The 13,459-nt window shown below is 46.1% G+C and overlaps 1 protein-coding gene across 1 annotated transcript in view; it reads right to left on the bottom strand.

Annotated features, from left to right (window-relative positions):
• The window catches only part of KCNG4 (potassium voltage-gated channel modifier subfamily G member 4), a 42,481-nt gene extending 39,913 nt beyond the window's left edge, over nt 1–2,568 (bottom strand). Inside the window, exon 1 of the mRNA XM_019505465.1 lies at nt 1,461–2,568. Coding sequence (XP_019361010.1) covers nt 1,461–2,207 — 747 coding nt within the window. The 5' untranslated portion in view covers nt 2,208–2,568. The remainder of the gene's footprint in view (nt 1–1,460) is intronic.
• Nucleotides 2,569–13,459: the final 10,891 nt, after the last annotated feature.

The following is a 13,459-nucleotide window of genomic DNA, read 5'->3' as shown; positions in this document are numbered from 1 at the left end:
ATCCCAGCATATCACTGAAGGGCTACAATCTTTTTATGCAAATATAAGTAGAAATCCAGGAGGCTAAACTGAATGGGGTATGCTGGCTTTAAATGCCAGCCTCTTGTGCAATCCTTCATTTTACTGAAAGACATCAAATGTTATGGCATATCTTCAATGGGATCGTGTTCTGCGCCTCTCTGAATTACTACTCAGGCAATAAAGCACACAGAAATTTCAGTGTTGCATGCATCACATTGGGCAGTAAATGTGCAAATGGTCTCATTAGGCAATTGAGAGTAAAGTGATGAGAATCTTATCATGTAATGGCACCAATGAGCAAAATGATTAGGGTTGGTTTAACTGTGTAGCCTTTTCAGTATTTTCAAAGGTGTATAGTTATTTAAAAGAAAGAGCTATAGAGTGCAGGTTAGGGAAGGATCCAGTGTTCATTTGGTCATTTTGGATGGTATTATACCTAAAACTTCATTAAAGTACTAACTCCCTTTTTCTTATTAGAATGACAGATATTTAAAAATCCTGGAAGTAGCCGGATCCCAGGGAATAGTGTTTTAAGGAAAGATTCCGCGTGTGATATAAGTTTCATTTATTTGCCCTGAGTTTCTAGCAGGAGATCTGTGTGGCAAAGGCACACTCTGTGTTTAGAGAGTTAAATTTTCAGCCCCCCCCCCCTTCAGCAATGCCCCTGCAAATTTTCTGTGCATACAAATGCAGGGAGCAAAACTTGTGCACTTGCTTTGGAGGCAAGCTTTGCAGTTCTGCTTCCATCACAATAGATTGCCGGTATCTCACTTTATTTTAATACCTTTATGCAAATATTGCAGTAACCTCCCCCTTTCTTTTATTTGTTCTGTGAAAATGACTTTAAGAACTATTTCAGTCTCCTAAATTCAAACCACACTAGAGTCCCTCTAGTTATCAAACCAGAATACAATGTGATCTTTTTAGCAAAGGAAGTTGGCAGGAAAAATAACTTCTTTTGCTGACATAGTCATTCAAAGAATTACTGATAACTAGAGGGCTCTTTGGGTAAGATACAGACAGCTGAGGATGAAACTGCTGTGACCGAGTGTGCGATCCTCAGTGCTAGCACCAAACACAATAACTCTTGCTCACCCCTCCTTTACTAAGCGGGGAAAAGAAATGCTGTAGGGTAATGCTTTCCCACGTATTTCATTTTCAGAGACTTTTCTGTGTCCCTGGCTAGTAATCGATAGCAAACTTAGTTTCAATTATTTGTGCTTGACTAGCTTTGAAAGAGATAAGTCAGTTTAAGTAATTGCTTCCGTTCTGTACAACAGACAGCATTAGATCCTTTTTCCCTGAGGATCCTCGGTGAGAATGCCGTATCTTTCCTGCCATGCATGTCTAACAATGACAGGTTTGCTTCTTGTAACACTAGAGCAAGGTTACGGAGGGCTTTAATCCTAGTTTAAAAAAAAAAAAAAAGACCGACTTACCCTGTCTTCCTCAGCTCTTAAGTCCGGCATTGTGCTAACACAAAGGCTTATGGCTGTGGTGGCCACGAAGAGAATGGAGAGACAAGCAAAGACTTTGCCTGGGAGTCCGGATTGAGGGTTTTCTACCATGTCCCTGAGTCTGTTCATGAACTCTCCGCATTTGGTCTTCTCATCCAAGACACATGCGGTATCCTGGCCCCTTTGCATGTCCTCCTTGCGCATCTCTGCCAGCTCCTGCAGTTTCTGAAACAGCTTTCGGAAGCAGCAGTTCTCCAGGTTGGACTCTTCAATCCCCCAGTACCTCAGCTCCTCCTGGAATGACAAAGCACACATGTCTCGCAAGAGCATCAGCTTCCCCGCTGCCAGGAAGCTGACAATCATCCCGAAAGCACTGGGGTTCCTATCAAAGAAGAACTCTTGGGTGTCTTCATCGTAATCGTCGCAGAGCTGAATAATTTCCTCGTAACTGCTGCAAAACTTTAGCTTGCTCAGCCGGGTGAGTGGGAATTCATCCAACATGCTCCACGGTAACAGGTACTTGATGCCTCCAACATTGATCATGATTTCCCTCTTCAGATCGACTTTGCAGAGCTGATCCGAGTGGTAAATCCTCCTGGCTCTTTGGTAATGGACCCCTTTGACAGACGGGGTCTCAACAGAGACAGGAAAGAAACGGTTCAGGGAACTACAAGAAGTGTAGCTAATGTTGCTATAGTCTTGATCGCTGCCTCCCGAGAGAATAGGCATCTCTGAGAGTTCTCACTGGGACGTCCAAAATGGCATCGGACTGGGGTTAGCTGTCACCCGAAAGATGGAGAAGGAAGGAAGAAAAAATAGTAAAGGTTATAATGGTAGAAACGGCATCACAGATGACTTCCCTACAACACAAAGTGTGTGTGCGTGGAAAAGTCATCTCTGTGCCTCTGCCTCAAATCGGCAGCCTGTGAATGCAGTTTGCTTTCCAGTCTCATTGGTTGTCTGGCGGCACACACTTACACACACACGCGCACGCACACACACACAGAGGAAAAAACAACAAGCCTCATTCATAATTATTGCTCAGCAATGGCTGACTGAAAGATAGGGTGTGAGCAGAGCAGGCGATTGGTTTTAGAGCACACCTTGGTCATTAGCCTACCTTTTGAATTTGCTAGCACTGGCGGGCTGCTTGCCTCTGTGGCTTCTCTGAAATACACATCAGCTTCAAAAAGCTGTGCAATCCTTATTAAAGTTTTGGGGGCCAGTTATCAGTCAGCAGCTGGACGCTCAGTTCTGAATTGCTTTAACTTAGAAGCTCTCAAAGTGAAATGCCTCCTTCCTCTCTACACCCTTTCCTGACAATACTTCTTCAGGGTGCTGCAAGGAGTAACTAAGTCAAGTGGTAAAAAAGTGGTGTGTTCTTATTAACCCACCCAGATACCACTGCAAATTACTGAGAGGACACTGGAAGCCAAAGCGACCCAGAGAACCAAGTCTTCTCCCAGGCAGTGGCCTGATCAGCAGACTTCTTGGTAAAGAACAGATCCTTCTCTTTGCCCATCAACTGTGCCGATGCTTCACGGCTCCTCTCCATCATAAAAATCCCAAAGCAACTTCCCCAAAGTTACTCACCACCTTGATGCTGGCTGCTCCCAGGTGCCTGGCTTCCCCGCCAGTGGAGAATGCATGCTGCAAACTGATCGACTGTCCTCTGAGTTACTAGCCAGCAGAGAGACCTGGGGATATTTACTGTATTGATCACATGAAAAATTAGTAGTGCACTCTGCAAACCTCATGCTCCTCTCTCTCTCTCCCTCTCTCTCTTTCTTTGCCTCTTGAAGAGAGGCAGAGTGGTCCTGTGTATCCTTTGCAAAACAGGGACCTTCCCTTGCTATCAGAAGCTCAGGAGGCAGCTGCTGTCCTGGGCTCCTGGGGCTTCCTGGTGAACTGAATGGAGAGAGCTGGTGGAGCCTGCCCTCTGCCTTTCCTCTGCTTCCCTTGGGGACTGTCAGTGAAGTCCTGAAAGAGGAGGGGAGTGGAGGGGGAAGGGCTTAGGACTAATCTCTCCAGCATCCATCCATCCATCCGGCAGGCAGCAGTCAGATGCAGCAACTAGGTAGGAGCCTCAAGGGAAAGGATAGTCCCGTCCGATCAGGTTTAATAATAAATACATTGTGGCGAAGCTCATTAGCAAAATGCTCCCTGTCCCCATTAATGCTTTTAATCATCACATCATTGTTTGCCTTGCAGAGACCAGCCGATTTTTCTCAGGACAGCACGGGCCATCTTCAGCAGGCAGGACTCACTCCTAAATCCTATTGGCGAAGCGGTATGTTCAGGAGCCCTAGAAGCTGCTGGGGAGATGGGTTCTGCCACCAGCCAAATTCCTGGGAGAGGGCTTTCTTCTGCCAGAGAGAGGGTCTCTGAGCCTCCTGCCTGGAGGGGATATTTCCCATATAACTACTGACTTTTGGGAGTCTGGGACCTTCTCTGCTCTGCCTCACACAGGCAGGAGCTTTGGAAAGAGTATCCTCTCCCTCTCCATATGTGGCCCAGGAGGGATTGGCCATGCCTGGTGGTTGACATGCTGGGATCTTTGGGCTGGCTGCTTGCAGGGCATCCATCAGCATGGAGATCACAGATTCAAGCAGTGTCCTGAGCAGCTGACAGGCAGATCCCAAAGGGTGGAAACCCATGCTCATATTGTTGCCTACATCAGACCTTGGGGGGTCTCTTTGTACCTAGATGGGCTGAAGCTGCAGAACTCAGATCCAGACCTAAAATATTCAGATCCCATTGCAAGAATTAGGACCGTTTGCAACAGGGCTCACTGAGTGGATTTCATTGGAACCAGGACTTTATTCCAGTTATCTCTCTGAGATGCATGGCCATATACTGTGCACCACTTCCACACCCAGGGCTAGATCCTGTCCCACCTACCATGGGTCTAGGTGGTACTTAGGCATGTAAGCATCTAAGTGCGATCCTACACAAGACCCTTTTGAACAGTGGTAAGAAAGATACCTTCAGTCCTTCATGCACCAGTAGGTGAGTCCCTGCTGCTTTTTTTGTGACCTAATCTTACAGCAAAGATGGAGGCATGTGACAAAGGAAGACATGGTAAGTCCTTTACAGGCAGAGCAGAACGGGGTTGTACTCAGGCACTTAAACACCTAGGTGCCAGTTATATGCCTCCCTGAGCCAAGCTATAAGGAGGAATAACCTACTGATGAACTGCAAAACCTATGAATCTGGGTGGTGCAGCTATGTATTAGCAGGCAGCATTAGCAGCAACACTATGGTACGATTCAGGACAGGAAGCCTTCTAGTGTAACCTGGAAATTAGGTGCCTCTCCCTTGGTCCAGAATGGTTCACAGAAGATTCACTACTTATCAAGCTCCCACACACAGGTGCTAATTATACCATCTCCTGAGAAGCCCAGATAGATGCCTTCAGGCAACTGAGTCTTGAGAGTGTAGCTCAAAAATCACTTGAAATCCCATCCCTTTAATACAGGTAGCTTTTTACACTTCCGATCGGTTGTTCCCATGGACTTTTATGCAAAGAAGCAGCAAACCTGTTCTCATTAACTGTGAATAAATTATCTTTTTAAAGGGCAAAACAATTACTGTTTCTGCCTTACCCCTCAAAACCCTTGTCTCGGGTATTTCAAGGTAGCATTTCTGAGGCTAATCGAAACAAGGCCTGCAGCAATGAATAAACAGTATCATCAAAAGAACAGCCCTGATTTTATCAGCTTTTTTAAAACTAAAAATGCATATTTCGGAGTTAAATGTGTCACCCTGAAAATATGCATCTTATTTATTTTGTATTAGTCACCCCAGTTGAACCAGTGCCCCACAACTCTAGAAGATAACTCAGGAAAATGTAATAAAAGTCCCTGCCCAGAAAAGGGCACAGTCTGCATAGACGAGATGGGGAGAGGGTGGACCTATTATCCCCAGTTCATGAAGTTAGGGCTTTATGATCCCCAGTTCATAAAGGAGACATAGGGTGCATCTACATGAGATGTTCAGTAGCCTAATAACACTTGTGTTCAGTAGCCTAATAACTGCTCAGTAGCTTAATAACACTGGGCAGTATCATGCCAGACAAAAACTATGCTAATATGCTACCGTGCAGTAGCATTAGGCTACTGAGCAGTTAGCATCTGCAAAAACTTGTGCGCCAGCACTACTGCGTAGTGGCAACCATCATTGCACCTTGATTTAGTACTTGGTTATTCAAGTACTAAACTTAATGTGCAGTAACTATGGCACATTAATGAATGTGTGACAAAAATCAGGATTGACCCTGTATCCGAGAGTCCCAGGCTGCTGCCTAAACTGCAAAACCTGGCTTCTGCTTTCTTCATGCTGTTTCTCCCAGGTTTTCTCCCCTGATGCTGCTTCTGCACTAATCACTGCGTCCTCTCCATCAAATGCATCAGTCTCGGAGGCTCCCTTTGTACCGCACACTGTGGCGCAGTGGTGAGCAACCCCCGATACCTTGAGTACCAGAAGCAGAGAATAGCCACAGGAGCATAGAGCTCCAGGCAAGCATTTTTAATGTTTTCAGCAAGGTAAATCAACCAGTACTGAGTTCCTGTGACTTAGCTGCTTCTGGTATCTGAGCTAGCTTGGATGTTTCTAACACTGCATTACGCTATGCAGTGTAGCCATATCTATAGTCTCGTTCTAAGCTCTCAACTACCTGGTTACTTAGCTGCTATGTGTTTTTCAGGCCAGCTCCATACACCTTGCCGTGCGCATCCCTGCATAATGGGGAACCCTCACCTTGTTACTGGAAAGTGGTGTGGCCATTTAAAGGAAGAGTTTTTGTAGCACAGACACAGGCAACCATCAAAGCAGGGGTTAAGAAAAACCCTGAGGTCAAGGCAGCTGACAGAGGAGGTGCATGACCGAAAAGGGGCAGGCTTCAGTGGGATATAAACCAGAGCAGGGGGTTAGATCTAGGAGACTGCAGGATGAGGAGGCCTTTCTGTGAGAAGGCTGCTACTGGTGACCTCCTGGCAGGAATCCTGGGGAGTGCAACCAGAGGGACATGATTCAGGGCTCTGAAGAAGTGTGGTAGGCAGCCAATGCATTGGGCATTTGTGCTGTGGCCAAAAGGCTTACGTTTGTGTTTGGGTTTTGCCCCAGAGGATCAGAGGGGACTAGCAAAGGGGTGGTTTGGAGGTGCTGGTAGAGCCAGAGGCAAGCACAGCTAGGGCAAAGAAAGAAAGGAGCCAGGGAAGGCTCAGGATGAGTAGAAGACCCAGGGGAGGCTCAGTAGAAAAGAAGAAGAGTCGGGGTAGGCTCTGAGAGAGAAAAGAGTCAGGGAAGGCTCAGAGGAAGAGAGTCAGAGAAGACTCCAGGAGTGAGGAAGACCCTGAAGAAGGCTCATCACCTGGGGAGGGGTGGGAGAAAAGAAGATGAGGGTCCAATGAAGGAAAAGGGGGCAGTGAGAAATATGGCCGGAGTCCCATAGTCCAGCAAAGTAGAGACTATTAAAGACACAACAACTGGGAAAAGGCAAGGAGCCATGAACAGACTGACTGGTGAAGGGGCTGAAGGCTCATTGATGGATGATGCGTAGCATGTGTGAGGCATGGGTGTGTCTGGGGCTGTGGCTGGAGGTCATGGCTTAAGCCCGCAAGGTAAGCATGATTGGGAGAGGTGACCACTAGAGAAGAGAGCACCTTAGACTCATCAGTCTTCGGGGGCAGTTTCCCTTTCATTCAGTTTCTGTCAAGACACAGCTGGCAAGAACGCAAGCTGAGACCTCGAGAGACAGGGAAGAGAGAGAGCCTGGCAGGGATGAGGTGGGCTTTAAGGGACATGACAATGGTCCTAAATTGCCTACTCTGTTACACCCCCATACGCTTGCCTCACTCAGGTTGAGATTCAGTGTCCCACTGACCCTCTTCTTCTCCTTATACCTGCTCTGATCCATCTTGCTTCTTCCTAGGTACCCCTCCAAACATGTCATCTCCTGTTGCCTTCTTGCCACCTCCAGTCTAGTCTCTTTGTTTTTATTTGTCAACCACCAGCCCTGCCCCTGCCTCCCTTTTTCTCTTTTCTGGGATGTCTTTGCTATTCAGTGGGACAACGAATCTCAAACTGAGTGAGGCAAATGTAGGGGGGTGTAACAGGTAACTTGCTCTCTCCCTGCCTCCTGTGTTTCCTTTCTACCAGCTGTTCTGCAGCCAGTTGTGAGAGCAGCCTGACTCTGTCAGGAAGAAAGCAAGAAGAAATCTCTGTGAAGCTGGAGGTGTCCCTCTAATGGGAAAACAAATCAAGGGAACTCTCAAAGCCCAAAGGGATGCCTCATGCAATAGTCATTGATGCAATGCAGCATGGTGAAGTCCACTTAACTTCAACCAATAATGATGGGCTAGATGGTGCTATTTCCTTGTTTAGCCAAGTTGGGGAGCAGTGGGAAGTAAGGGTTCCTGCACCCTCACTTGGCCTACAATGGACCTGCTGCCCAGATACACCCATCTGGTGGATGCAGAGAGAGAGCCTCGTTCCCTAGTTGCATGCCAGATTGGGAAGTTAGCTGCCTTTATTGAAGGTTGGAGTACTCCAATTCCCAAAGGTAAGAGGGAGGAGAGCTATGAACGTGCATCACAGTTCCTACCTGGATCTTACCCTGGGGTCAAGCAGCTATATAGCCTTCCTTTCTCAAGACCTGGCTCAAAATGCTCCATCTAGCATCACATGACTCTGTAAAATCTTAGTCCCATGGCAGAACTCTGATTTCAAAAGAGGCAGGAGCAGATCCAACAAATCAGAAATGGCCATTTAAATGCCCAGCACAGAGCCACAGGGTTGATAGGGTCCTCTCAGCATGGTTGTGTGGGGGACTCTTCAGTGTCCAAAGAACGGGAACATAGAAGAGTTTGCCACTAGAAATTGTTCAGATGTGATGGGATACATCCATCTGCAGGCAGAGCCATCCCTTGGGGGGGCAATTTGGGGTGACCTCCCCAGGCCCTGTGCTTTGGGGGGCTCAGAGCCGGGTGCAGGAGCTGCGGTCCCTCCTGGCCCCACTCTGTGCCACCACGACGTGCCACTTCCCCACATACCTGGCTTCACATCTGGCTGCTCACTACCCCTCTCCACCCCCCTGCTCCATGCTGAAGATCATGTGCCACCTGAGGCACATGGGGCAGTGCTACAGCACTGGATCTGCCCCAGACCCCCCTAGGGTCTGATCTGGCTGCAGGTTTCCTAAATCTACAGACCCCAACTGTGAAACAGTCAATAATGCTAGGACTATAAAGGTTGAATTCTGCAGAATATGAAGCCTCTCAATATCATGGACTGGACGTGGCTCACGCAGTGGAGATTTCTTCCCTAGAAAGATTGAATGATCTCTTTTGTTTCCTGGTTCCTCTCCCTCCGGCTGTGCCAGGCAGCAACTGCCAAGCTCTACTGCAGTCTCCCAAGGCCAGCAGGCTCAGGGGGGCCGGCAGTCCACGGCAGTTCTTGCTTCTTGAGCGAATAAAATCATATTCCTCAATGGGCTGCTTATAGATGGCTGGTGTATTGCCTCATGCCAAGGTCCTAATCTGCCAAGGACCACTGCTGTCTGCTGTGTTTCAGAAGTTCAGTCTGACTAGCAGGCCTTCTGTCCCGCAGCCACGTCCTGGCGCAAGAGAGAAGAAAAGGGCATTTAGGAGTTAATAGGCTGGTCTTATACCAAGTTCCTGGCTTCACTGCATTCCTAGAGCAGCATGAAGCAGCTGGAGCTGGAGCCAGGTCCTGACTTTGTGTTCATGGAGATCATTAGTGCTAATCATTTTTGTTTATAGCAGGCACCTCACAAACCATGGATCATAGATTCTGAAAACTTAGATGCTTTTGGGTCTTCCAGCCATTTTGGATACAGTAGCCATGGCATGTAATAAAGGCACTATTGTCAATGTCTCCCAGTGGCTTTTTCTGTAGTAATCTTTAAACATAATACGAGGATAATTGCTTTCCCTGGCATCTATAACAGCGGAGGCATTTCACGCTTCTGGAGTCAGAGAGAAAATGAAAGTGTAAATCGAATTAATTATTTAGAGAACGTGAATGTGCTGAAAGAACGCAAGATGTAAAGAACGCCTTCTCTTACAAAACCCCACCAATATCTTTATTCATCAACTTAAGAAAGATCAGTGGGTGGATCTCACTGGGCATAACTCAATGGAGTGATACCTATGTATCTCAGCTGAGCCTCTGGCTCTTTCTGTGCGAGGAAAGATTCATCTCTAAAGCTCTGCCGGCATTCGGGCCTTTATGTTGCCAGTGCCACATGAATTCCTAGAATAAATAAAATGATTTTCAATGTTATTTGCAAAATAATTCAGACCTGAGGTTGAAAGAAGCCTTTAACATTCGAGAATTAGTTGAAATGCTTTCATTGTCTTCACAGTTGATTAGCACTTCTGGAATTAATTGGCTTTGGATAACCTTGCTACGTGAAAATTCAGCGTGCTTTTAGTTTCCTGTATGAATCTTTTGGATGTAAGAGGAGAGCTCTGTCTTCTTTCTACATTTAATTATAACGTAAGAAATCACCAGGCAATCTTTTACACTGGTGTTTCATTCAAAGCACCAGTATTAGCCTCATGCTACTTATCTCCCCATAATTTGCTCTTATGGAGCAACAGAAATACCCTTTACTGCTAAATGCTTGTTTTGTATGGTTAATTTAATTGACAGTAATAGGCCACATTTACCACTGTATTATTCCAGTTCTACCTTGTCACGGGCGTATTCACTCCAGCAGAGTTGTGCCAGTGTTGACCTTGAATTACCCCGTGATGAAACAGTCAATGCCTGCTGCTGACTTGTTAAACATTGCAGTTATAGAAGCTCTCGTCATGGCCCACAACTCGATGATGCTTAGCACTATCCAAGCGCAGAACAGAAGCATGGGCCATTACTCCTTTGGTGAAGCCAATTGCCCTTGGCTCTACTTGAGTCTTATGCAAAATCAGCAAACATTTTTTCTCTTTGAGGTACCACCTCTGCAGGATGATTTACTCTGTTCTATGAGGCTAATCCTTGATGCATCAGAGAAAGATGGGGTGGGGGAATGGGGGAGGAGAACAGACCTAGATCTGGATAACTGCATCAAGAGGGAAACAATCCTTCTTGACCTCTGTAGGCAAACTACAGAACCTAAACATGAGATCTGAGTAGTCATTGTGTCATTGTGAGGCTGCAAGTAAAATGGGTATCTTGAGAACAAATTTCCTGTTCTGTCCATGGCCAATGAAGGAAGAGTACAAACAGGGAGATCCATGTATTCCAAGGCCAGAAAGGACCACTACAGCCTCAGCCACAGCCATCTGAGGCCATAAAATTTATCTTAAAGGCTGGATTAAAGCATGCTAGATTAGCACCCAGAGCTAACCTGAAGGCCTGGAGGGGAAAGCAAAGTGAGATTGTTTGAAATAAGAGTTCGCTTGGAAATCCAGACTTTAATTTTCCCTCTTGTTTTACCCATAGAATTTGGACTGTGCACTTAGCCATTCCTATCAATGGAGAAAGTTTTCCAAGCTGTGAAAAATGTGTAGCCTGATAAAAAATCGGAAATGCTGTAAACACATTTTTTCAAAGTGCCTTTGATCCTGAAGCTTCCCAACGCACTTATTAAGCATGTTGTGCTTATGTCAGATGCTAAAGAAGCCACTTCAGCAATCTGGCTCTAGTTTGAAGACAATAACAGATGAATGCCCAACCCCACTGTATGGTAGTGTGGTGAGGAAAACATGTAGCCTCTACTCTTCCAGAGAATGCCGGCATCGATACTTGGCCACCAATGTTTAGACTGTTTCAGCTATTTTAAAGTAGCTCTGGGGTGAGCTACAGCAACTATAGCAGTAAAGAGAAGCAGCAGCTGGTTGCTTCTAGCAGGCGCTGTCCAAAGAGGACTGGTTGCCTTTAAGAAATTGCAAGGTTTGGTGGAAGGAAAAGGTCTGGAGAAGATCAGAGGTTGGACAGATATGTGCACCCTTCCAGAAATTGCAAGATTTGGGGGAGGAGGGGGTTGGGAGATCAGAGGCTGGACAGACATGTGCACAGAGAACAATACTGCCCATTTGAAAATAACACAAAGTGAAGTTATCACAAACTGGCTGTGTTTAAGAAGAATCCCGCCAGGCTGTGTCCAGTCCTACCTGAATGGGTGCTGTTACTGGGTTGTTGGGGAAAATGCATATTCATATGGCCAGATATACTTTTAATAGGCTGCTGATCTGACAACTGCCATGGAATTATAACCATAATAAAAATGGTGTTGAGAGAAGAGAGGGTCATGTGGCTAAACCCTTGGCCTGGAATCTGGCTTCAATACCTACCCCTGACACAGCTTTCTCTGTCACCTCAGGTGATTCACTTAATTTCTCTGTGCCTCAACTTACCCACCTGTAAATGAATAAATCATACTGCCTAGTATCATAAGAAATTTATTCCTGATGGCACACTGATAAGATTCAACACTGATGGCAAGCACATATTTAATGGGCAGGATGCTCAAAAATACTTCCTATCTTCAGTAAGTATGTTGGATGAAACTTTTTAAATAGGTGGCTAAGTTATTGCTAAGCCCAGTTATATGGTTCTCTGAAGAACGTAATAAGGTAATGCTGTTCGTCTGGAGGTAGAAAGCAGGAACAGTGTTAAAATTATATTAGCAGCAGTGACGAACTACCAAATTAAAATGTGAATCCCTAAGCAGGAGAACTAGGCTTGAATACCGAATGTTGTTGATTTCCCTCCTCCCCCCTCTTCCCTTTCCTAAAAGGATTTATTTCTGGAATCATTTAAAAACTGCTGAAAGAAAGCCTGGGAATATTATTATAGTTGTTACTGGTGAAAATTGATTGCTTCATCTTGTTCCTCTTAATAGTGTACTATTAAAATGAATTACCATACAAATCCAGTTCTGCATTTATGATGCATTAAATGTCAAAAAAGAATTATTCTAATTATATTTCTTACCAAGGCATCAGATTATACAATATAATATAAGGCAACATGCATAAAAGACATTGTTGTAACCACCCAGTTGTTTAAAAATATTCCCAGGCTCTTAGCTTCTGTTCTGCCTCACCGAGGTGCGTCTACATGTGTGTATTAATGCGAAGCAATAAACTCTGACACTTACCATGCCAGAGTTTATCGCTTTCTGTTGCCGCTTTTATACGTGCTCTGGGACTGCAGCATGTTGAGCCAGGTTGGAGCAGCTCTGGCTGGCAGCAGCCCCAGGAGGCCAACCTGCTGACCCAGGGCCACGCCTGCCCAGCTTAATGTGCTGCAAAGGGATTGGCTGGGGCACGAGGCTGCTCCAGTGCAGGCCTAGCTGGCAGGCAGCCCCCCACACTGAAGGACCCTTGTGTCCCGGCCATCAGTGTCTATACATGCAGTGCTGTGGAATAAAAAACTCTACAGCAGGGTAGTGCTTGTATTTACAAGTACTACTCTGCTGCAGATTTTATTAGTTTCCTGTGGCCTGATAAGGCTGCACATGTAGATGCTGAGACTTTACTGCAGAGCCAATTAATCTGCTCCAGGTAAAGGTGTCTTGTAGACGTGCCCTGAGACCTTTTCCCATTGCAGTCGGTGGATGCATCTACACGAGACGCTTACTGCACTGTTGCCTAATTAGATCCAAAGTAAAGTGTCACCATTGACATGAGTGGTGCTTTTAGGCCAGAGTAAACTTACTAACTCCACCATAGGATAGTACTGCCCAGCACAAATACTATCCTATGGCAGAGTTATTTAATCCACTGCAACACATGTGTAGATGGTGACTGCAGCTGGCTGGAGCATGAGGGTGCTACAGTGCAGGGCTGCCTAATTACTAGCCCCACACTGTAGCACCCTAGTGCCCCAGCCAGTCCCTTTGCAGCACGTTGAGCCAGGCTGGAGCAGCCCCAGGCTGGCCCCCCAGGACCCGTTGCCAGCCAGGCTTATGTCATTAATGACATCAGATTAATGTAACATGTAAACATTAA

Source organism: Gavialis gangeticus, unplaced genomic scaffold, assembly GCF_001723915.1.
Source record: "Gavialis gangeticus isolate Ggan-Ray unplaced genomic scaffold, GavGan_comp1, whole genome shotgun sequence".
Classification (NCBI taxonomy): Eukaryota; Metazoa; Chordata; order Crocodylia; family Gavialidae; genus Gavialis; species Gavialis gangeticus.
This window is presented reverse-complemented; position numbering and strand designations above follow the sequence as displayed.